The sequence below is a fragment of the Penicillium samsonianum genome (genome assembly GCF_028829775.1).
Source record: "Penicillium samsonianum strain IBT 33392 chromosome Unknown utg000004l_segment0_segment0, whole genome shotgun sequence".
Taxonomy (NCBI): domain Eukaryota; kingdom Fungi; phylum Ascomycota; class Eurotiomycetes; order Eurotiales; family Aspergillaceae; genus Penicillium; species Penicillium samsonianum.
Window position 1 is genome coordinate 3,427,060 of NW_026643262.1, and position 23,737 is coordinate 3,450,796.

A 23,737-nucleotide genomic window follows, 5' to 3' on the forward strand; every position below is an offset into this window, starting at 1 on the left:
CTTCACATAGATATATATCAAAAATCTAAAACATAATTTACTCCCGGATTGGTCACCTATTGTAAAATGCGTCAGATATCTCTGCTATAAGCGTAAAGATACCCGAATGCAGTTATGTAAACCCATTTTCCACCATATATATTCCGCTTATACAGACAAAACCAAGGAGATGAGAACCTTTAATCGAGCAGCTCAAGGACAGTCCAGGTGACAGTCGTCAAAACCTGACCGCCAATCTTTTCCATGACCCTCCGACTCGCGTTATTATACCCAGCCACCTCAGTATGCGCCCAAGCCCCAACACGCTCTCGAGTCTGACTATCCTCAGAGTGGACACTTCCAGCTCCAAACACACCATCTACTGACATCCCACGACGCATGATAGCTTTAGACAATGGAACCGCAAGCCCGCGACCCCGATGCTCGGGCTCAACATGCAACGTCGCCAACGCTCCATCCACACCCAAGAATCCCCATGCAATAGGCATTTCATCAGCATCACTAGAGCCAGAATCAAGATAAACCGCCATGCCGGGCATTGTAGATAGCTGTGTCCTTGGCCTGGGGATATGTGTCCGACTCTGCACAAGATCCAGATGCTTACTCAGAACACCCTCCCTCCCCTCTCGGTCATGGAACCTATACCCGGGCGGCAGGGACAGATCATCGTACGGCAAATCTGCAGATCTTCCAGACTCTGCATCGGGGCTGAACCCCGATCTCCGAAAGAAGTACTTGTAATAAGGCGGATCATCGAAGCGATGGACCCGGATATTGGGTATCGGGTCAGATTGAGTGTAAGAGCCTGATTGCTGCAGGAGAGAGAATAGACCAGTATGAAGGCTGCCGATGAGGAAGGCCTCTGGGTCTGGCGCGGGAATCAGGGGAACACTACTATTATTGGTAGTGGCATTGGTGTTGTTTGGGATCACCGAGGATATCAACACGGGAGTAGTTTCAGCTTCCGTAGATGTGGCTTGAGCTGACTTCGCCAGATATGACAGGTAGGACGGTAGCAGGTACGTCTTAACATATGACAGCAAAGCCAATAGCTGCGCGCGGGCCAGGGCTAGGATGGGTGGGCTGGCGGAAAAGGTGGAAACAGTGGACTTGGTGATTATATTGTTGATGTCAGCATCGGTGTCGGCAAGATCATCATTGCTATTGGCATTGTTTCTGTTATTATTGGATCCTGTTGAGTCCACAATTAATATCTCCGGTGTGGCTCCGGTACTATCGCTGACAGGGGCGATCGGCGGAATTGACGTGTGCTCCGCTTCGAGGCTCGAGTAGATCAACATTTGTGTTGTGCGGCCGCCAAAGAGATCCACTCGCGCAGCCAGCCACGGCTGTCCAGGCTCAGGGGTTAAACCGGGCGGGAAAGTTGCCAGTATGTGGGCGGTCTCAGACGGATATGCAATTCCATGTTGGATTCGCCGGAGCAGAGACGTGGAATACGGCAGTTCAGATACCAGTGCCGGTATTATTGTGGCTGCATCGTGCTCGTAGATGCATGTCGATGCCATTCCGATCGTGCATGTACCGGGTTCCCGGGAACCTGGATTCAGGGGTGTCGATTTCTAAACGGGTCGATAAAGCGGAACGCAAATCAGCAGACTTGCAGAAGAGACTATTGATCCTCACTTTATTCACAAAGTGACAGGTTGACACATGGGCGTGACGGGTCGTGAGTCAGAGACTTGTGGATCCTTGTAACTTCTCCGGCTAAATTGTGCCTAGCTATGTCTAGTTAGTTATCTCGCTTTAGAATATTCAAAAAAAATCACGGAGTTCCGAGTATGAATTATTAATATTGAATCTCCAAGTCGCTTAAGTATTTGTCACTCTAGTCTGCCCAGGTGTGCCTGTGGCGGTGCGGCACTATCGATTCTGGCGCAAGACCCGCGACCTCTATCGACTCTGCATGGGCATGCCCAAAGGAGTCGAATTTATTTTGAACTTTATTTTTTGACGTGCCTATGATGATCCTGTATTGCTATGTTGGGGAAAACTATTCTTATGTATGGCACAAATAATGGGGGGAAAAGATCGCCTTCGTCATTATACTCCACTGTGATTTGGCCCCTGTCACAAGCACCATATAATTTTTTGGGGGAATGAGAAACATAAGAAAAAAACGAAAATAGTAAAAAAAAAAAAGAAATTCGTGCCTCATCACCGCGGTATCCTACCAGGGACTGCGCGCTCCGACCATCCAATCCTCCATTGCCAGCCATTCACTCCACCGCGCCTCGGCCACCCGAATCTCATCTTCCGAGGGGTCACGCAGGGGCCTCAAGAACGGAGTCTCCTCATCTGGAGAAATGTCGTAGGCGGCCTTGGTAGATGCCCACCCACTGCTCTTAGCCGTGAACATATAGTTCACCCGTTCCTGTTTGTAGATACAGCCCACGCCAGCCTCCCAGTCACCACCGAAGAAGCCTTGCATAACAGCCGGCGAGTCTTGCGCAGTGACAATCAATCGCCTAATATATGGTCGCAGCGAAACAAATGACGATGGCGTGGATTCAGACACCGGTGCGCTAGACTCAGGTCGCTGACAGGGTAGTCGAATGTTGATGAACGCGGCAATGGACTGCACTTGGGGTGTGTGCTGGCTATAGTCGACGAAGTGCTGAACACAATTCTTATAGTGTGGGAACCAGCCCGTGGGATCCACGCGACCAAATTCGGCGTCGTTCAACACCGACTGAATCTCTGGATTGGTCATTCCCTCTTCATGAGAGCGTCCGTGCCTATCGGAGATGCGTTCAGCGTCTCGTTCGACGGATCCTGGAACAAGGGCAAAAAGTCTCAGAATATTGGTCATGGTGTAACCGGTGCAATAGGCAAGACCGGGGTAAGGGGAAGTGACGAAAGAAGTAACTCACTTTGAGCTGCTTGTTCGCGAGAATAAGGATCGCGTATATCCATTCGCTGAGAGCTTTCCCAGCACTCTCTTCCAGAACCCTGCATGCTCAGTGACATGTTCGACAGTCGACATGTGTTGTTGATAATATGTGTAAAGTAAAAATGTCTTAAAACTGGAGGTGGATTTAGACTTGAGTTGGAATAGTCCATGATTCTGGGGGAGGCGAATGCCTTATAGCTCCGCGACCGAGCGCGGACGGGGAAGACCGATCCATCAAGGGTGCCCAAAATCGATAAGTTGTGAAGATCAAGGGCGGACTAGTTCGGCTTTCGGAGGTGAAGGCAGGGTGGGGTGGATCTGGGAAGCTATCGAAGAGCTTGAGCCACAGATATGATCACTAGCCACGTTGAGCCACGGTTTGAGCCACGGAGAGACCGAGGATGTGGCTCGTGCGCTTATCCTCAAATAGCAAGGGGTGTGTGGCTGTGCCCCGACCCTACAATGTAATTGTCCACTAGTCTATAACAGGCAACCCCCATGGTTGATCTAGTTCTCTTACGGCATAGTGTCTCAATAGTTCAATACATTTTGGGACTAGTCTCTCGGACTATCTCGCCCTAGATCTCCCTGAAATGATTTGGAAGCCTTACTAGCGGAAGATCAGTGATCTCATGTTTCCCATACTATTTTTTTAGTGTTTAATCTTCTAATATACTCGCTTAGCAGTCCCTAGTCGTGACCTGTGCGACATGGCTGACACTTCAAGGCCCACTTCTTCCCCCAAAAGAATTAAACATCTTTGATAGTTCTTGGCCCGAAGAGGTAGGATCCCGGATCTGTTCGGGGGTGGATCTCATATCACATTTGGGGATCTGCGAGTATTGCTGTTTCTTCCCCCTGTGCCACATGTTCTTCCAAGGAAAATAAGGATAAAACAAAAACGTGGACAGAAAGAAAAAGAAAAACATGCAAGGGGGGGGGGGGAAGTACTCTGTAGAACGAGATGACACAATTCGTGGTATCTGCAGGGATGATCCAACTTCAAACTACATCCTCGTATCGAGAGACTTGTCCACATCGGGGACTCCGATCGATCGGCCCTGACGCTCAGACGTCCCCTCCATCTCATCCAATGACAAGGATCCATTTACGTTTATGGAGTGCCTCAAAACCCGACTTCCCGGATGGAATAAAATCCTATCTATGAAAATATAAAAAATCAAACTAGGCTACTAGATGCGGATCAGCTTGACGTCTGATCTCCCCCGCTTCCAAATTACTGCGGTCGAGCAATTCTATCTCTTCATTTAAATGCAGGCAGGTTCGCTTCTGGTCAAACCTGCATCTCAACACATTCAGCAGATTTGAATTCCAAGATTCCTTGGTCAAGTCGTCATCTTGCATTCAAGATTTTATGTGATATACAAAAATACCACTTCCAACACTTCCAACACCGCAACATCCACCACCCATCATGAGTTACAAAACCAACTATGAGCTCTACGTGAGTAACATCCATGCACGCTTTACTTTTTCCAATCTGACTTGTATTTTTCCAGTCTCGAGGAAGCATCGACAGCAGACGGTCACCACCCCCGCCAGAAGAGCTTCTCTCACCGTTAGCAACCCTCTACCCGCATGTCGCGGCCCTGCAGCCACAGTACAATCCCAGCAACTGCACCTTCACCGGTTACCGTGACACGGGATATTGGGCTGCGGCCTACACGACACAGCCTATCGATGATTCCTCCATGTCCATGCATCGCTTCAGTGGTAAGCTTAATCCTGTCTCTTTTTTCTTCGGTCGCATTTTGTTCTAACATTGCCCTAGATGGTCGACCATGCCGATTTGTTTCTAAACTACGCCGACTCCTTAGCCGAGATGATCTAAAACATCGTCGAGGATCTCGGGCGACTGCACGAACTGCATGAACTGCGTCTCTCTTTCATTCTTTCTTTCCCTTGGCAATTACTTGAACAACACGCAAACGACCAGCGCTTCACTTCTCAACATCCTATTGTTCTCTTATATGAGACTATTCTTTTTCGAACCGACATTCAGCACCAAGGCCCTAACAGGCACGACTTCGCGTCCATTTTTTCTCCTTTGTTTGATCTTGATTTTCATTCTTAAAGCGATTCTGATTCTTTTTTTTTCCACTGGGTTTTTGGGCAAGCGACGTTACAGCGAGGAGTTCTTCGGCACACATTGGGAATAAGCCTAAATTGGGGGCTATATATTTTTATTCTTGTTACTCTATTTTGTTGCATATATTTTATGTCAATGTATATAAAGGCAGAGTTGCCTACACATCGAACAAAGGACCAATTACAGTCCACTTTTTACCAATAATATCCACTTTTTACTCCATTTGAGAATATCCCCAAGCTGGATGTACTCTAACTATACAACTTTAAATATCGGGCAATGTTATTTGGCCAAAAATGCACGTCTTTCAAGTCCAGACAACCCCTTCTCTGCTAGGTATCAGGCAGTTACCAGGTAATCGGGCCCCAGTGTCCCTTGCCCACATGAGTAGGAAAAGGCCACATGCAACCGTGGAAGCAAGGCACACCTAAAGCAATGACGGCATACTAAGAATATTTGCTTTTTCTAGAACCATAGTCTCATGGTTCAATCCCAATCCCACGGTAACACTCATGACTCATGCAGTCCCAGGAGAAAGGAACAGAATCAATACACATGATGTAGGAGGGCTTTGGGCGCAACCACGCCCAAACCCGATCACTTGCATCAGGGCCCCAGTATCCGCCGATCACCTCAACATTATCGCCTCAGCAAGCAATGATCGGCGAGCTCCAATCGCCTATAGAGTTCTAGCCACGGCACTTACAATTGCAGCCCTGGAACCTTGGAGCCCCATATCTTTATTGTTAATTATTCGCATATATGGGCAGATATTGCAATTCCAATCTTGCCATGGTTTAAAGTTCAGGCACGAGATGCTTTCTTTGTTCCTGCAGAACCATATACAAAGTTTCAGGGGTGATACAATGTATGCACGTACTGCCGGGATTTGAACCTTGTTTGCTATATATGGAGTCTACTGCCAGGTTGGGAAACTCCCATGACCGGGCGTTTTAAGACTAAGGGCCGACCCGTGACGATCATATGGTTGCCCCATCCTCCCACACGGTATTTGAAATATCTCCCTAACCCCTCCAGGGCTGCTTTTTGGGGTAGTTTTCATGTAACATTGTCTTCAGATTTGCCGCGGGGGGGTGGGGGGTGCAACCTTGTGAATTTGTTATCTTTCTCTTCCATATTTGCTTTTTGCTTCCTCCTGATTATCTTGACGCTAGGGCAGATAGGGAAGGACCATCGCCAGGATGAGAGTAAATATGCCTGACATATTCTTTCTTCTTGAAGGAATTGAATGAGAAATATGCTAGGATAGAGGCTATATAAGCTATGGATTATTGAGATAAGCTCATAGAGAATAATTTCATATTGGTAGTCCTTAACTGTTTTATGGCAAGGAGAAGATACTCTGTGATTATCACTATTCCCCTCGGTCTAGCCTACAATATACGGGTTTTGGATGCAGGGGGTAATAAAATATTAGTCGATCAAGCTCGGATGATTTCCAGGAGATCACCCGTGGACAGTATCGGCCATATTCAATAATCAAAATAAGATAATGATGTTCTAGATCCAGCTTGCTCGATGACGTCGGCCCAGATAATGGCTTGCTGCCAAGGTTATATGTTTAGCCTGAGAATACTGTACGATCCCTACGCCACACTTCCTTCAATTATAGTACTATCAAAAGTAAATAGTAGAGTCCTCACGATATATATAGAAGGACCCGAAAAATTGAACAATAGGAGAAAAAATAGTGATCGATTTCAGTAGAATTGGGATAATGCATAGAATTATAGATGTTTATGACACTATATATAACCTTGGAAGGTATCCTTGATTATACCCCTTTTTCGCATCTCATGTTCTTTTGGTCTCAGAAAGCACTCATGGGATACCCATCATGTACACCATATAACACAACAGAGGGCAATGAACCACTAGGTAGTCGGCATATGCGAAAGAAATTGAAGAATCATAGACCGACACCTAATTACCGATCAACGCATCCGCGCCAGAACTCTAACGTTTTGTCGCCCCACTGCTCTCCCCGCGAACACTCCCCCAGACACTCCCCCGGACTTGGACCAGAATAAATTTTTGCTCAAATATGTCAACTGAATATTCTATAACAGCAACCCCTGAGACATCAGAATCCTCGAAATACGAGTGCTCATTATGCCTCAAACGGTATAAACGACGTGAACACCTGTTTCGCCACATCAGTTCCCATACGTCGGAGCGACCATACCAATGCAATTCATGCGACGGGGCTTTCCAGCGCGCTGATGTTTTGAAGCGGCACCTGCGGACCTGTGATGGTGGCGTCTCGAGAGCAAGTACTCGAAGACGGGCTTGCGATCGTTGTGTTCGTCAGAAAAAGGCCTGCAGCTCCCATCAACCATGTCACAGCTGCGCCAAAAGAGGTGCTCATTGTTGGTATGCCACAGACACAGGGTCGTTATCACGACCAAGCCAGAATAGCTCCACGAAGGATACACCGAAAGACCAAGACATGAATACTCAATTCACGGACCCACCACCACCGCCATCGATATCGAATACAATGATGCCGTGGGGCTTCAGTATGGAGGACTTGGAAAACTTTGGCACAAGTCCGATCAATACCTTTTTGGATCCATCTTCTATGCAATGCACCAGTCCAATTTGGCCAGACTTTTCGGCATTAGCTTCCGAGAGCCCGGCAACTTTCGAAACACCTGTTTCTAGTGACAGCCCCCGGAAATCGCTGCACTTTCTAGACAAATTTACTAGCAATACAGGTCTAGTGTCAAGCTTTGATTGCGGCACCCACGAGCAAAGAGAACAAGTTGCTGCCAGCTTAGACCAGCAAATCTTGTCTCAGCTACAGCAGAGAATAGTGTCAATGCCGCCCTTGGGCATGGATGTTCCATCTCCTTTGATACTGGAAAATAACAGTGATACAAGTTCAACCAGCGACTTACCACTGGAGTGGTTCAATGATCCACTTTCCTTGAAGACACACGAGATTCTTCTCTTAATTGAAGAAGTGGTCACGATCAAACCGCGCAACAGTTCTGTCACCTTGGACTGGTCATCAGCACTCAGAGATGCATGTCTGCAATTCTTCTCTCCTTCGAATATAAGAAGGTTTCTGGGGTTCTACTGGGCAATATGGCATCCTAATGTGAACTTTGTGCATCGACCTACCTTCGACATGCTGGCAGCGAAGCCAACAGTACTAGCTGCAATGGCTCTGATTGGTGAGACAATCTCCTATTATAGGGTTTGGTAAATGCTAATTATTGGAAAGGTGCCTGTGTATCACCTGATATGCCTGACAACGAAGATGCACGAACCTGGTTCAACTGTGTGGAAGAAATGGTTTTCATTGACGACGATTTCAACAGTGATTTGACATACCAATCTTCTGATAACATGGTCATCCAAAGACGCAAGATCCAGGCTGTACAGGCTGCCTATATAGTCTGTCTCTATCAGAATTGGGAGGGCACGGATGCGAGCAAGAGTCGCATTCGACGTTACCGTTTTGCTACTCTGGTATCTGTAAGTGTATACCTTCCAGTCCGTATCTCACCAGTCTATTAATTTATTGTAGACTGCTCGTGATATTGGTATTACGGCGGCGAGACATCTGAACTACAGCGAGCAAGGCCGCCATGAGTTCGAATGGAAAGAATATGCAGCTAGGGAGGAACTCATCCGGTATGTCTCAATATTGTGCTTGAAGCAATAGCCACTAATAGTCCTAAACCATAGTCTGTTCACTTGGATCTTTTTACTAGACTCAGCATTCGTCATTTTTAACAACCTTCCTCCACGGATGGTCATCAAAGAAATGAGGATGCATATGGCAACACCAGAAGCTTGCTTCCAAGCAACAACGGCAGACCAATGTCACCACCAACTTCAACTCTTCCTGCCGGCAAGAAGTCTTTACTGGACGATCTCGTTCCGTGGGTCATTCGAGTCCATATGTAAAGACGATCTATCGGTCAATATCCGCCACCTCCTCGCTACCCTGGGTCCATTGAATTTATTCGCATTAACATCAGGTAAGCTAGCATGTGAGCCCCTACAATCCAACTTTGTTAATACTGTATCCGTTAGCAATTCATTCACAAATCTTCCAATTCCGCAGCGCGGTTGGCAGCTTCCAACTCCGAGCCCCGATACAAAATGCGCTCAGCAACTGGCGAGATATCTGGCACTTGTTCTCGTCGACATTCCCCCAAGGAATCATGCCACACATGACAATCGAAGACTCTCACATTCAGCCAGACGAGCTCTGGAGACGAATGGGATTTTTCCGCTATGCCCCGGAGTACTGGCTTCTAGCCCACCTGATGGCAGATCGATTGGCAGTACTTGGCACATCTAGGCCAGAGAATGAGTTGGAGCCGCTTGACGAGGGCCCGCTGGACCCAATCCTGAATCGATATGATCAAACTAGTATGCGCCAGATTAATGATCTGATTATGGGCTTTCAGACATTCCAGATATAAAAGCCGGCTCCGCTGTACAATTACAATATCTCACTACAACAAATGAATGAATGTCATGCTTTGTTTTCGTGTATTGCTATCTCTTCAAGTCCCGGATTATTTTGAGAACACAAATTGCTATTGCTGAAACGATACAGATTTTGACCAAAGGCCAAAACTGCGGTAATGGGTCATCACTGGCAGATTTTGTTAGTAACTAGCCGATCACAACAGGATGCAACATTTACCTCTCATGATAGGAACTCGGAAGAAACCCGGCCTCACGTTCTGATTCTAGTCTGAGAGACTCAGACCCATCCTCCCTCCAGTCGATTGTTGTTTTGTGGAGCCCTGGTATCGTGTCATGATCTTCGTGTTCGGATCTCGGGGGAAGAGCAGCTACTGATGCTGCGTCGTGGTTTGGTTGCGATTGTACTATCGTCTGAGTCGTAGCTTCGAGGGTGTTGTCAGGCTCGGAAATTCGCACAGACCGAACGCCTATTGTCGCGCCTGTAGCCAGAAAGCTAAGGAGGAGGACAAAGAATGTGGTATATAATGGCCGAAAGAGCATTCTGATTTTCGGTAAAACAAGGGGTGGTCGAAGGGTTCGAAGTCACTTCAACTTTGTAATGGATAAGTGCCCAAGTGATCCGAGAAAACGGTTGTGGGGTGTTAGTTTGTTATATAGAGCTTTCCAAGGTTATTTTGAGTTTTGATCTAACTTAGTAGGCTGAAGTTAGATTTAGATTTGCTTGTAGATTCCAAGGTTTGACCATGAGGATGACCTCTTGGCGCTTATTGGATGATAACGAATAGCGTGGCTGAGTGGTCTTGGCACGGAGTTAAGCCCTATTTATCGGAGTTGGATTACTTTCAAGTTATAACGAAGACGTGTCTTACGAGAAGAGAACATTTTGAAGTGTAAGGAAGTTACAGAACACAAGCTTTGCCTTCTCCCTTATATCATACCTCCATAGCACCCCGGACCTCGGTCAACTGGCAAGCTTGCATATATCTACAACCATGTACTTACATAGGTTTTACCCAGCAATCCACAAAGCCCAGAAACTGCCATTCTCCGCAATGTTGATCGATCCTTAATACTGGCCAGAATTAAGGTGCAGTCATTTGGGAAGGCAACAGGATTCTAAGGTCGATCATGATGCAAGCTGCTGACACGCCAAGAGATCCACCGGGAGGCGTAAGCAAATCACATCAAGTCAAAACTACCTTATTTCTTCTCGTACGATTATACATCCACATCACTTGGAAAGTATTTTGGGATTGAGTTGATTTTCGAATTCACAGCCCCAGGCTGCCAAAATGGATCTATGTATTTCGCAGCTATTTTCAGTGCACTAGGTCTCTACTTTGTACTTGGCATTGTCTTCCAAGGTTATTTCCCAGTGGCTTAGGCATACAAGGCTGATTGAAGATCATGGATTGGATTCTATATATAAGTTGGTGAGATATTGCCTGGATACCGAATAGGCACACGGTATGGCTAACTGGAATCACTGTGATCACATACCAAAAATATGGAATGGTGTACAGGAATACAGTCGGTTTTTATGCAGGTAGCCACAACAAGCCTATGTATAGAAAGAATACCTGACCATTTTGAAAGCCCCGAACATGGCGGTGAGGGCTCTGGGGGGCCTAATGACTGGGAAGCCTCCACGATCGGTGCCTGCGTCGGCCTTGTTGGCCTGGTTCTGATCCTGTGTTTTGTTGTGTGGGCCATTCAGTATATGAAACCTGATTTGTTCTCCCTTATTATGTCAGTTGTGCTAATGAGAGATATGTGCAGATTTACGGTAAAATAGATACCTATACTAACGAACAGTGTCTATCTCTAGCCTCTTAGTCCGCCGCCAGTAACGTCAATACCAGCTCCGAGAACAAAAGCAAGGATAAGGACAATACCAATGGGGGATTCGGCTCCAAGCACAATATCGATAAAGTCGGGCCCTTGGGCATAGGCACCCCCGCGAGGCTACCGGCTGCCCCTACAACTAAGGAGGTCGAGACAAGGTCTCCGTCCTAGATGAATCCAACAGCAAAGAACCGGAGAAGTCAGAGGGGGATTCTCGGGTATATTACTGTTAAATTCGGGGAAGGCGGAGACGTCTCTCGCGATAAACAGGATACTTGATGCCGCGATTCTGTCACATGTTAATAGATGAGTGCAGACGAGTGAAGTCGCTTGCTCGGGGACAGTACATTGATATGCGAGGCAAAGAATATAGCGGAAATACGCAAGCAGGTCGTTGTAAAGCATGAAAATTCTTTGCCGCTAGTCATTGGATAACTTCCATTCCAATTCGGACTTTCAACATTGGCATAACTCCTTTTCGACGGCATTTCACTAACAAATTGGTTTACAATGATAGGCTGCTATGACTATTGAACCAGTGGAGGCAATGTATTTCGGTGAAGATATTCCCCCACATGCACTCCGACGCCCACCTCCGCATCCGCAAGTATACACACAACCCACTCCGACCTCCGAGATCGACAAGTATACTGAGGTTGAGCCATGCTAGAACACGAAAATACGGGTCCAAGCAACACCATTTATATATAAAGGGATATATCTAGTACTATAATCGCAATGTCAATTCTTTTTTTAGGAGTGTAGCTTTGACGATTCACTCGGCTGTGAAATCAACCCCAAAATATCCGAAATGTTGCCAATTACCGTGGTACTAGGAGCAGCTATTGCTGTTCTGCTTCTTTCGCGCGTTCTCAGAATCGGACGTCGACCAAAGAACTACCCCCCGGGTCCTCCAACATGGCCCATTTTGGGGAACATTCATCAAGTATGCGATAAGTTGCATCCAAATGAGCGACTGAGAACTAACTTGTCGCCTTTAGATGCCCTCTCAAGATGCTCATCTTCAATTTGAAAAATGGGCACGTGAATATGGCCCAATCTACAGTTTGATGCTAGGCACCAAGTGTCTGATTGTGCTGTCCAGTGATGAGGCGGTCAAAGAGCTTTTGGATAAAAGAAGTGGTATATATTCGCACCGGCCAGAGCTGTATATTGGCCAGATTCTGTGCAGCGGTGACCTCAGAATGTTGATGATGGTAAGCCGTGAAGCTAAGTAAAATGATTTTCGGATGCATCTTGTAGCTAACCAATTCCTCCATCTTTAGGGCTATGGACCAACATGGCGCGGGGTAGGCATGACTGGTAACCGTTGCGGTATTTGTGCTAACTTGAATCTAGTTTCGCAAAATGGTGCATGGCTTGCTCAACGTTACGACATCCAAGAAATATCTACCCTACCAAATGTTGGAGAATCGGCAAATGCTATATCAGCTTCTGACAGAGCCAGAAGGATTCCTGAAACACATTCGACGATACTCCAACGCCCTTACGACCACAATGGTTTTCGGATGGCGCACGCCTACATACGAAGACGAGAAAATGATGCAATTGTTCAACGGCTTCTCGGAATTTGCAGATCTTAACCAGACCGGAACAGCAGCGATCATTGACTTCTTCCCGTGGTTGCGGAAACTACCCGAATTTCTTCTCCCAGCACAACAGAAAGCAAAAGACCTCCACAAAAACGAGAAAGCGTTGTATCTGAGCCATTGGTTGCGAGCAAAGGAAGAGGTTCAACAGAACACAATCAAGCCATGCTTCTGCGCAGGAATGTACAAGGCGCAGAAAGAAGACGGTTTCAGCGACGATCAAGCAGCTTACATCTCTGGAACTCTCCTGGAAGCCGGCTCAGACACTACATCAAGCACATTATACGCCTTCGTTCAAGCCATGCTACTGTTCCCAGATGTTCAGCGCAGAGCCCAAGAAGAGATCGAAAGGGTGGTAGGTTCGGGTCGCCTACCCATCATGGACGACCTGTCGGAACTACAGTATGTAAGGGGCTGCATGAAAGAAACAGTCCGATGGATGCCGACAACCATCCTTGGAGCTGTTCCACACGCTGTCACACAAGACGACGAGTACAAAGGGTACTTTATACCAAAGGGCGCTGGCGTGATGAACAACGTCTGGGGCATCCACATGGACCCAGCTCGTCATCCCAGCCCGCGAACATTCAATCCCGATCGGTACCACGACGACTACCAAAGCTTCGGAGAGGCAGCGGCAAATCCCGATCCGTCAAAGCGGGATGTGTTCACCTTCGGTGCGGGCCGTCGTATATGTCCCGGCATCCACGTTGCCGAGCGCAGTCTGTTCCTTGGCATGTCGCGCATTCTGTGGGCGTTCAATATCACGCCGGAAACTGATGCTGCGGGAATTCCGATTTTACCTGATCCTGATCGCTTGACGCAAGGGTTTGTATGTATGCCTGAAGAGTTCCCGGCGAGGATTACGCCAAGATCAAAGGAGAGGGCGGATTTGGTCATGAGCGAGTGGAAACAGGCGGAGAAAGAGTGTCTCGATCCTAAGACCAGACAGTGGGTGCAGTCACCTGTGGAAGTATGAATAGATAAATGGAATACTTGTTGTGCTTTTTACGTATTTGCGGTGCTGGAGTTAGGTGCGAGAAGAGAAACAGTGGTACTTTGGCAATGTTCACTGGATGAGGCAAATGTAATTCAGATGTCATCAGACCAAAGGGCTGTCTGGCAGGCAATTATATTTGTGGATATAAAGAATGTGCCACACAAGATGTCCATCCTGCGTGAACTGACTCCTATTATTGTGGGGACAGGAAAGGTCGATAGAGCATGGTGTCCGTGCAACCTGAATTTTGTGCATGTGAAATGAGAACAAAGATATGCGGGCTTATACCTCATTTGTCCGGGATATAGTTTCTGGGTTCAGACCTCGGCCAACCTTATACCCTGAAAGGTCCTGGTCAGCATTGTGTGAGATAAGGATGAATGTGATTTGTACGGAATCGAGAGAAACACGGGACCCAAACCGAGATGTTGAGATATGCGTTAATGCTTGTGTGAGATGCTAACTCTACATTGGTTAAATAGTCGGTGTAACTAGGCTTTAGTAGCAACTATGCGGTGAAACGACAGACCCGAAGAGGGTATTATCACCGCCATATAATCTCCGATCTGAACCAGGGGGCGGGAGAGATATTGATATGAGCCATATAACCCAGCGAACAGGGTGCTCTTCCTGCACACACATCCCAAGCAATCCTTGTAATGTAGACAATATTGCTCGTTCCCAGGGGAATGCTGGGATACTAATATAAATAGTCGTGTCCGCACCTTGCGCTGGTCTTCTTGAGACTCTCAGTATAATATTCTCTTGATACGCTAACCTGCAGGGATCGAGTTAACGCGAATTCCAAATGACACACGAGCGATCGCAGGCATATTGGTACAGTCGAGGTAACCAAGGCTGGCCGAACTCTTATCTTGAAATATGCTCGCCTTCCAGGCATTTGGAGGATCGGTTATGAAATTTCAAATATCTGTGAACCGTTTCCTAACTGGTCGATGCATCTGGAGATCAGTGGGAAGACAATCATTATCCCGAGGTCCGAGATGAATATAGCCCGCTCAAAGCCTTGACGTGGAATCAGAGATGTTTGAAGAGGCTACCCCTTGAATGCTGGAGTCCAACTTTTTCTGTTTCCTTTTTTCCTCAGACGAAATAGGCGATTTCCAGTTGCACAAAAAGGAGAAAAAGACAAGGACAACGCACATTCGTTGTCCCGTGTGACCCAACAGGCGACAGAATTATTTTCAAATGAAGGAATCCCGCTTTTGAGGAAACAAGTGGAAAGGAAAAATGCCTCAGGTTTATATAAATGGCGCATACTGCGGGGCAGTCGGTGAGATCCGGCTTTTGGGCCGTTATGATTGGTGTGGGAGGTGACAAGTGAGAGAGAGCTTGTTTTTTCTTTTTCTGTATCTTTTTGGCCAAGGGGAAAAAGGATGAAAACGATGAAAAGTGAGGAAATTGAGGAAATCGACGAAATTGACTAAATTGATGAAATTTAAGAAATTGAAGGTTTGGAGTATACAATTCACCGAGATAGACAGAAAGAAGATATGAAACATTCCCAGGCTACTGCGGCTGATGGGAAATGGTATGCCCTAAAACAACACAGCCACCTCCAGATGCAGACCCTGGTCTCTCTTCTCTACGCTTGGCGTGATAACCACGATTTCACCAGCCCCATGGTGGAACGGGCGTCTCGATTGCCGAGTAAAAAAGGTTCCATGTGAAAAAAAGAAAAGGTATATTAAAAGAAATGTATGAGGCATTTCTAAGAGGGTAGTATTTTGGTGTTGGGGGAAATTGGGAAATTGGAGATTTTCCCGGTTCATTTTATCAATTTATCACAGTTGAACTTCTCCAGGCTACCTAGGTATGAAAATCCCTCATAGCTATATACGGTACTCCTTACGGAGTACTGATTTCCCACCCCTAAAGGCTATATAGCACATGTATGTACTTTCTAGCCGTTTTACCCTTTTGAGTATTTTCTGTCGGAGACCCACGTCCGGGACAAAAGTACCGCATAGTAGTATGAAACTATGGCCCAAGCTCCAGTCAAAATGCATCAAAATAAGAAAAAAAACACCCGAAAGAGCCACAAAGCCACAAAGTACAGAACCCTCTGAATGCACGAGCCAGTCCTAGTCGATCCTGTGGCTGTGGTTACATGTCGAATCATAGGGTTGATTTCTCGCGACACACAGAAACATGTCTATTCCGAGGTAATAGAAAATGTAATAGAAAGAAAAAAAGAAATTTTTTACCGTTCCTGTGTCATCATAGCTCTCAATATCCCGGTTGACCCCTCAGTCCTACCTTACCACGGGACGATCGTAGAAAATAGTATATAAGCTGGTCCCCGTCCACGCACCATGAGGACCTCTCATCTTAACGAGGAATGCTTATCGACGGTCAAAAGTGGGCGTGTGAAGCTTGTATACGGGGCCACCGTGTAACCAGCTGCAAACATCATGGTTAGTACCTAAATAGCTGGCGAAATTTTCTTTTCTTCCCCATACCTCGCTGGTATACAAAAACCGCATACTCTCCAACGCCTCCATTGCTCTAACCCATAAAGCTCTTAAAAACTGACCTTGACAAAACCACACCTAGATCGTCCATTGATTCGCATCAAGCGCAAAGGCCGGCCTTTCGCAACATGTACAATGTGCAATGCGACGCCCTGCACATCTCCAATCGAGCACGCGCGCGCAAAACGTGACGCAGAGCTCAAATGTCCTTCAAAAGTAACGCAAACACAAAACACAGCCAACCGGAAGCCATATCTTCGGCATGTGGAAGAAGAAAAATTGCAAACGCCATGGTACTGATTGGTGTTTGCTCTTTTTCTAGAAAGCCTCGAGCCACGGAAGACTCCATCCGCGGCATAATCCGAACGGTTTCCTTCCCATTGCCCCTCGTCCGGGCCCGTCGGGGTCGATTTCGGGGTCGGTGGGCGGGAAGTCTCTCTCACCAGCTGTGACAAAGTCGAAGTCTAGGTCCGGGTCAAAGTCGGGCTGCTCGAACTCATCGGCTTCGTCGCCGGCGAATACCCCTATATACCATGATGCGGGCCGAGCAGGAGATTGGTCGGGCTCAGAAGGCTCGATATCTAGGACTGAGCCGTATAGGCATACTGTGTCTTTCTCTGGGTCAGCGATGCCGGTTTTGGACTCGAGTCAGGCACTCAGCGCAGGGCAGGGTGGCTCCCATTCACATTCCGCGCCAGGCTCGCTGTATGAGTATCCCGTTTCCTCAGAGGCTGAGGCTACAGCTGCTGCCTTGTTCGATCCTGCATATTCTCTCCAGCCTTCTACGCTGGCTGTTTCGGGTTCTCAGGTCGCGCAGACGATGCCCATGGTTAGTCCGCTCGAAGGAGTGAACCCCTTTGACTTCTCGCTGGACCCTAGGCTGGAATTGGGCGATAGCACATTGGGATATTTGAATGAGGTCGACATGAATATGGATTTAGAGATGCCGGCTATGGAGGAAGTGTTCCATGTGGAGGATTGGTCTAGGTATATGTGGTCGGCTGAGACAGGGTTTGAGCATTTAGATACCGGATTTCCACCTGTGTCGCAATAACAGGAGGGGTCCGGGCGGCGAACCTGGTCAACAACTCGCATGATGATTGATGATTATGATTTTATTTCGTTGAAGAGGCTGAAGACGTATATATACAAAAATGGAAGAGCGGAAGCATTGGTTCGGGTGCTGTTTGTGATATCTTCTAATGCATCTACATTGCTACCTACCACAGGAACAGTTCTAACGTTCATGGGGATTCAATGGAAACAACGTGTCCTATGCTCTATCCGAGACTCGCGAATGGATGCCAAGAACAACTGCCCCCAATGCTCCTTGCTGATATGTAAAATAACGACGGCAACGGCACTGATGACGCCGACTATACAGGAGAATGAACAAAAATCAACAGAAAGCAGACCTGGACCTTATGAGGCCACATAAACAGACAGGCATCAACCGTTCTGAAAAATGTATGTCAGGCCAGTGCGTACAAGCTAGATGTCCCAACCTACACCTCCTGGATGTAGTTTGCTGGAACGCTCTTCGTAACACCACCCCGTTCGACGTCGGCCCATCCATCACCACTATCCCGGTTGATTAGAACAAAGCGGTCACCCTCTGCCATATTCCACTCCATATCGCTGCGAGCTTCGTACTCGTACAATGCCTCGACATATTGCAATTTCTTGGCTCCTCGTCTGGGAGCGACAGCTGGTCCAACACGCTTCGGCGCAGCGCTTCCCGCCAAGGATGCCGAGGAATTTGAGTACGTTGACCCAGGTCGCTCAGGCATACCGGGACTAGCGGATGGTACGGGAGATGGTGTTGGGGCAGCTTCGACATATGCGGCTGGAACAAGTCCTTCGTTGCCTCCCGAGCGCACACGCAGCCATCCAGAACCATCTGTGGAATTGTTAGTAAATATTGGGTGTAAACGATAGGACAAGAGGACGTACCATCTGGTTGGAGGATCACCACTTCTTCCCCATCTTCCACGCTGACCTCATCTGAGCCGGTGGCTTGATACGCGTACAGCATCTTACTTCGTGGCTCTTTGGATCTCGAGCCCATGCTAGAGTCGTTCGGCGGAGGCGCAGTCATGTATGCTGTCGGAGGTGGTGCTAGCACCCGGTTCCTCTTTGCGGCAGCGGTAGCTGGCTTTGTCTCTGCAATGGGGGCTGGAGGCTCCTCTGCTGGGGTTTCTGGTGTGGGCTGAGTAGCAATGTTCGATACCGACCGAGCCGTACTGGCCGCATATCCTGAGCTAAGAGAGTTCATTGTATTTTGTCGCGTCAGGGACGGGGCAGCAGTGGAAGCTGTAGGGCTGCCGACATCCACAACAGGAATGGCACCAGCCTGTTCCTGTCGCAAGACCTTGAGTTTCTTCTTGTCTTCCTTGGTTTGCTCGCCTGGGCACTCCGCGGGCACCTTCATTTGGCATTTACTATGGCAGGTGTAGCCACAATCTCGACAATCGAAGCCCTTGGCGGACAGGCCCCAAATTCGCTCGCCGCAAAGATCGCAATTTGTCGGGATCTTGAATGTCTGAGAGCGGAAATTGTGATTCTGGGCTCCCAGCGATAAATCTCCAGCCACTGCCATGATATTCGCCGTTTCTACCTCGGCTGTAACCCATTTGCGATCAACCTCGTGCAAGGATTCTTGAATGTAGAAAATGGACCGCACGACCTCTAACTCGTTTCGATTATCCTTGCCCTGTTGAATGTTTTCCCGTACTTTCTTGATTCCTTCAACCTCACGCTTCTTCCGGTCTGATTCGACTCGCAGTTCGCGGATTTGGGTTTTGCTTTTACTCAGGACGTTGCGCAGGAAGACCTTGGCTGCCTCATCAGCGACGATTGAAGCATCGTCGTGCCATACGGGACTCGGCTCAAATGCTAGGTTGGCAGGTTCCTGCGATTGAGTGACATTGTGCTGGAGGAACATCAAGGAGTCCAGACGCGGGTTGTTGCGAGGAATTTCGGTAAGAAGATTGGTTATGTGCTCCGTGCTATTTGAAAGAGATGATTTTTCAAGTTGGGCCGCGAGCGACCACATCAAGTTCATTTTTGCGACTCGCGTTTCATTGAGGTTTTGTAAACCCTGGCCGGAAGTATGAGTACCATCGTTGATTCAAGATATGGGGAGTGGCGGGTTCATCTTACATCGATCACCTCAGGGACATATTCATGGTAAAATTTCTCCTTGAGCTTATTTGTCACGTTGATGCCGATGAGATAGAGGTTCTACCCGCAAGTTAGCATCAGGACACGAAGTTCTTAGTTGAATGGGCCATGCCTTATAGTTGTTCATCTCCAGTATTTGTTGTTGATATGCTGTTTGTGCTTTGCCCTTGCCATGATCAAAGGCGGACTCCATTTTCTTTCTGCGAGATTCAACCTCCTGGCATGCGCCATCGTATTTGCCCTTCGCTTTTTTGAGATCAACATATGCTGCCTCCCGTTCCTTTTCTAGCTTTCCATGATATTCAACGTGGCATTTGCGAATCTCTTCATATTGGGTGGCAGCTTGTTTCAGAGGATCCGCCACTTGCACTACCAATTCGGAGGCAAACTTGTCTCGTTCGGCGGCGTGAGATTCCACCGCGTTCAATTGTGTAGTCCATGTAGTGAGCGATGCGCTTTCGAGAGAGCCGGGGGTTAAGGTGGGTGTGTCGCCTACACTCAAGGGGCTGATCTTCTTCGACTTGCGGTCGTAGTACTTCTTGCACAGGGCCGTTAACTTGGATGCGTATTCCTTCTCAATGGCGCTGCGTTCGCGGTAGAATTGGTGTATCTCGTCTACCCATGATATACCATTTGATACCTGTGTAACATGTTTGCATTAGCTCCACTTCAAGCGCACAGGGTGATCTGACGGGTCGGTTGCGGGGAAACGATGTCGGGACCATACCCAACTGTTAACTGGTTTAAAGGAATCCTAGATAAGTTAATCCAGTTAGTTATGCATCTGCGACCATCACCATCCAGTATGCATACCTTTAACTCTGCTCCGAATTGGGGAGCAACGTCTGCGGCCGCCATGGCTGGATTGAGATTCCTAGGCAGACGCGCATGGGACAGCGCGGGAATGGAAGACCGAACAATGAGACGGGATTGCCTGGTGTCAGCGTTGCTCGTCAATGAGCCACTTGTCTTGGTATCAATCAAAGTAGTCAATGTCTCCAATTAGGCAGTGATCAATGGGCTATTGAGGCTATTCAGACAGGAAGAATGAGCTCAATGGCCAAGGCGGGGAGAAGGCCGGTCCCTGTGACAGTACCAAACATACACGTTGCTGGTAGTTAATATTTAATGTATGTGTCTTGCCCATATATTACAATACCATTACATTTATTTCACTTTGACTCAATTTGGACTAGTTCCTATCCTTCGGCGTCATCTGTTTTTGCTCTTCCATTCAGAGAGCTATTGTTTTCTTTGGCTATTGCTCTTCTCTCCTTGGTGCTTGGATTTCTGATTTCCTCCATTCCCCCTGAGTCCTAACTAAAGTTATCCTCAGTTGGCGCCATCTTAACCCCCAATCGTGGGCTCAGCAACCTTATTTCATTTCGAACTTTTCTTTACCCCACGACCACCCCTCCACCTCTCCTCCCTTCTCCAACTCCTGGTTTTCTAAGATCTCCACCAGACTTTTACACAATGTCTGATAATCTAGAGACCACCCCTGTTGCGGGCTCCTTGGCTGACCGTGTCACCAAACCTGACGAGTCGAAGCCCACCGGTACGAAACGAGACCACGCCACTGTCGCTGATTCCTCCAGTCCACACGACCGGAAAACGCGCGCTACCCCGTCTGATAGCTAATATTTTTTTTCTTTACTTTCACAGATACCTCCAATGTCTCCGCTACACCCAAGGAGGACGGAGCCTCTGCCCCCGCGCAGGGCTCGGCAGATCTCGAGGAGCCCGACTACACTGTCGCGGTGAAATTGAGTGACTTGCAGGCCGACCCCAATAACCCCCTGTTCTCAGTCAAAAGCTTTGAAGATTTGGGCCTGTAAGTGCTACTGACTGGTACGCTGTTCAAGTGAGCGTCTCACAGCTAACTTGATTGACACTCCAGAGATGCGCGCATTCTGAAAGGTCTCTCGACTATGAACTTCCGCAAGCCATCCAAGGTACAGGAGCGCGCTCTTCCTCTTCTGATGAGCAACCCTCCGAAGAATTTGGTTGGTCAGTCGCAGTCCGGTACCGGCAAAACCGCAGCCTTTGTCCTCAATATCCTCAGTCGTCTCGACCTCTCAACAGAGGAGTTGCAGAAGACGCCTCAAGCCCTGATCCTCGCTCCCACCCGTGAATTGGCTCGCCAGATTGTCGGTGTGATCCAAATTATGGGTCAGTTCCTTGAAGGTCTCGTTATCGGCACTGCTGTTCCTGCCGATTCCAATGCTCGCCCGTCGAAGATGGATTGCTCAGTTGTGGTTGGCACACCTGGTACTGTTCAAGATATGATCAAGAAGCGTATCATGAACCCTACCGGCTTGAAGGTGCTTGTGCTGGATGAGGCGGATAACATGCTTGACCAGCAAGGCCTGGGAGACCAGTGCATTCGGGCCAAGGCGTAAGTACCTTCCAGCCCCTAGCACTCAAAGCTTTCGGCTAATCGTTCACCCTGGGTAGGATGCTTCCCCGAAATGTTCAAATCGTCCTGTTTTCGGCCACCTTCCCCGCTCACGTCTACCGCTATGCGGGCAAGTTTGCTCCTGCCGCAAACGAGATTACCCTCCAACACGAGGAGTTGACCGTTGAGGGCATCAAACAACTTTACATGGACTGCAGCACTGATGAGGAGAAGTATCAGAACCTCGTCCAGCTCTATGGACTCCTCACTGTCGGATCCTCAATCATTTTCGTTAGGGTAAGTATCATCCCAGAAGATCAGGATTGGAATATTGCTGATCGCCGTATAGACCCGTGCCTCTGCCGTTGAAATCGAGAAGCGTATGGTTGCTGAGGGTCACACTGTCGCCTCGCTGACTGGTGGTGTCGAGGGATCCCAGCGTGACGCGGTGATTGATTCCTTCCGCAGCGGTGATGCTAAGGTTCTCATCACGACCAACGTTCTCGCTCGTGGAATCGATGTCTCTACAGTTTCCTTGGTCGTAAACTACGTGAGTTTATTGTTTGTCCGCTTTTACATTTAAAACTAACCTTTCTTGCCTTCAGGATATCCCCGAGGAGTACTCTTCCGGTCAGCGCACCAACACACCCGACTTCCAAACCTATCTGCACCGCATCGGTCGTACTGGTCGCTTTGGTCGCATTGGCGTGGCAATCTCATTTGTTTCTAACCGCAATGAGTGGGAGATGCTACGCAAGATACAAGAGCACTTCCAGTGCGTCATCGACCGCATTGATACTAGCGACTGGGATGAAGTGGAGGAAATGATTAAGAAGACTATCAAGAATACCCGAGCTCAGGCCGACTTTGTCCGGAGCAATTAAGTGTACCAAACCCCGGTGTCAATGTCGTACAACATGCAGTGACACCTTTCTTCAATCTCAACATTCTGGTTTGAACAAATCATTTCACGTTTCATGCTTTGAAGAGTGACGAAATCTCTTCTTTTTTTTTTTCCCGCGGGCCAATGGGGATGAGGGGAAATCAGATACCTATTTGCGCGCATGGCTGCCCCTACAGCCCATTTCACTTCTCCTGGCCTGTATTTGTCAGATATGCCAAAAGCAGAGGCTGGCTTCAAGTCAAGGAAGTCAGTTGCTATTTTTTTTAAAAAAAACACCGTTTCTTTTTTCATCTCAACCTGTTTGTAGATTGTTTTCTTTTCTTCTTTTCGTCTCACGAACTCTTCCTGTGGGTCGTTCCCCCGGCACCTATTAATCTTTTATGTATTCAGGTTCTCTCGCATCTTCCTCATCTTGTCATGGAATCAGCTTTCTGCTCAGATGGAGACCTCGGGAGTTTAGCAATAATTTCAATGTAACAATCGACGTGAAGTTGAAACACGCAGAGGATACCGTTCACCCGCCTATCGTCACAACCACCATTGCCTACAGCAACTTAGACTCCAGCTGCAGTTCCTCGGGCTGCATTGAATTCGTGGGGTACGTCGGCGGCTCAGGGTTCTCGGGTAGATACTAGTACTGTTGATCAGACAAATTGTCATTATACAAGTGGGATCTCACTTTTGAGCCTGGTTCTGTCTTCTTCTCGTGGCTCGGCCTCTTGCTAATCATTAAATCGATTGAGAGTTCATGCTCCGCAGGGATATTCTACTCCGTCCCCAGTGCGTGAGGACCATACAGCCCAGCCCA

General features: G+C 47.9%; 10 protein-coding genes across 10 annotated transcripts; 6 read left to right on the forward strand and 4 right to left on the reverse strand.

The window, feature by feature from the left end:
• Window positions 1-179: 179 nt before the first annotated feature.
• On the reverse strand, window positions 180-1,526 carry N7471_008208 (Acyl-CoA N-acyltransferase; the record flags this gene model as incomplete). Its single annotated transcript, XM_057280927.1, has 1 exon — window positions 180-1,526. The coding sequence occupies one exon, from the start codon at window positions 1,524-1,526 to the stop codon at window positions 180-182; it is 1,347 nt and encodes a 448-aa protein (XP_057135187.1).
• Window positions 1,527-2,188: 662 nt separating this feature from the next.
• Window positions 2,189-2,988, reverse strand: N7471_008209 (uncharacterized protein; the record flags this gene model as incomplete). The annotated part of the gene is made up of 2 exons (XM_057280928.1): window positions 2,189-2,793; window positions 2,892-2,988. 2 exons carry the CDS (start codon window positions 2,986-2,988, stop codon window positions 2,189-2,191), a joined length of 702 nt encoding a protein of 233 aa, XP_057135188.1.
• Window positions 2,989-4,346: 1,358 nt separating this feature from the next.
• N7471_008210 (uncharacterized protein) lies at window positions 4,347-4,763 on the forward strand (the record flags this gene model as incomplete). Its single annotated transcript, XM_057280929.1, has 3 exons — window positions 4,347-4,376; window positions 4,432-4,645; window positions 4,750-4,763. The coding sequence occupies 3 exons, from the start codon at window positions 4,347-4,349 to the stop codon at window positions 4,761-4,763; spliced, it is 258 nt and encodes an 85-aa protein (XP_057135189.1).
• A 2,323-nt stretch (window positions 4,764-7,086) lies between these two features.
• On the forward strand, window positions 7,087-9,484 carry N7471_008211 (putative C2H2 transcription factor; the record flags this gene model as incomplete). The annotated part of the gene is made up of 5 exons (XM_057280930.1): window positions 7,087-8,221; window positions 8,272-8,525; window positions 8,578-8,684; window positions 8,739-9,034; window positions 9,090-9,484. The coding sequence occupies 5 exons, from the start codon at window positions 7,087-7,089 to the stop codon at window positions 9,482-9,484; spliced, it is 2,187 nt and encodes a 728-aa protein (XP_057135190.1).
• A 223-nt stretch (window positions 9,485-9,707) lies between these two features.
• On the reverse strand, window positions 9,708-10,034 carry N7471_008212 (uncharacterized protein; the record flags this gene model as incomplete). The annotated part of the gene is made up of 1 exon (XM_057280931.1): window positions 9,708-10,034. One exon carries the CDS (start codon window positions 10,032-10,034, stop codon window positions 9,708-9,710), a length of 327 nt encoding a protein of 108 aa, XP_057135191.1.
• A 1,207-nt stretch (window positions 10,035-11,241) lies between these two features.
• N7471_008213 (uncharacterized protein) lies at window positions 11,242-11,510 on the forward strand (the record flags this gene model as incomplete). The annotated part of the gene is made up of 2 exons (XM_057280932.1): window positions 11,242-11,280; window positions 11,331-11,510. The coding sequence occupies 2 exons, from the start codon at window positions 11,242-11,244 to the stop codon at window positions 11,508-11,510; spliced, it is 219 nt and encodes a 72-aa protein (XP_057135192.1).
• A 640-nt stretch (window positions 11,511-12,150) lies between these two features.
• N7471_008214 (cytochrome P450) lies at window positions 12,151-13,928 on the forward strand (the record flags this gene model as incomplete). The annotated part of the gene is made up of 4 exons (XM_057280933.1): window positions 12,151-12,285; window positions 12,341-12,556; window positions 12,626-12,649; window positions 12,699-13,928. The coding sequence occupies 4 exons, from the start codon at window positions 12,151-12,153 to the stop codon at window positions 13,926-13,928; spliced, it is 1,605 nt and encodes a 534-aa protein (XP_057135193.1).
• Window positions 13,929-16,311: 2,383 nt separating this feature from the next.
• Window positions 16,312-17,498, forward strand: N7471_008215 (uncharacterized protein; the record flags this gene model as incomplete). Its single annotated transcript, XM_057280934.1, has 3 exons — window positions 16,312-16,387; window positions 16,527-16,708; window positions 16,767-17,498. The coding sequence occupies 3 exons, from the start codon at window positions 16,312-16,314 to the stop codon at window positions 17,496-17,498; spliced, it is 990 nt and encodes a 329-aa protein (XP_057135194.1).
• A 451-nt stretch (window positions 17,499-17,949) lies between these two features.
• N7471_008216 (putative actin polymerization protein Bzz1) lies at window positions 17,950-20,485 on the reverse strand (the record flags this gene model as incomplete). Its single annotated transcript, XM_057280935.1, has 6 exons — window positions 17,950-18,344; window positions 18,398-19,544; window positions 19,607-19,687; window positions 19,740-20,267; window positions 20,355-20,381; window positions 20,441-20,485. The coding sequence occupies 6 exons, from the start codon at window positions 20,483-20,485 to the stop codon at window positions 17,950-17,952; spliced, it is 2,223 nt and encodes a 740-aa protein (XP_057135195.1).
• Window positions 20,486-21,103: 618 nt separating this feature from the next.
• Window positions 21,104-22,909, forward strand: dbp5 (ATP-dependent RNA helicase DBP5; the record flags this gene model as incomplete). The annotated part of the gene is made up of 6 exons (XM_057280936.1): window positions 21,104-21,185; window positions 21,293-21,461; window positions 21,528-22,025; window positions 22,085-22,322; window positions 22,375-22,575; window positions 22,631-22,909. 6 exons carry the CDS (start codon window positions 21,104-21,106, stop codon window positions 22,907-22,909), a joined length of 1,467 nt encoding a protein of 488 aa, XP_057135196.1.
• Window positions 22,910-23,737: the final 828 nt, after the last annotated feature.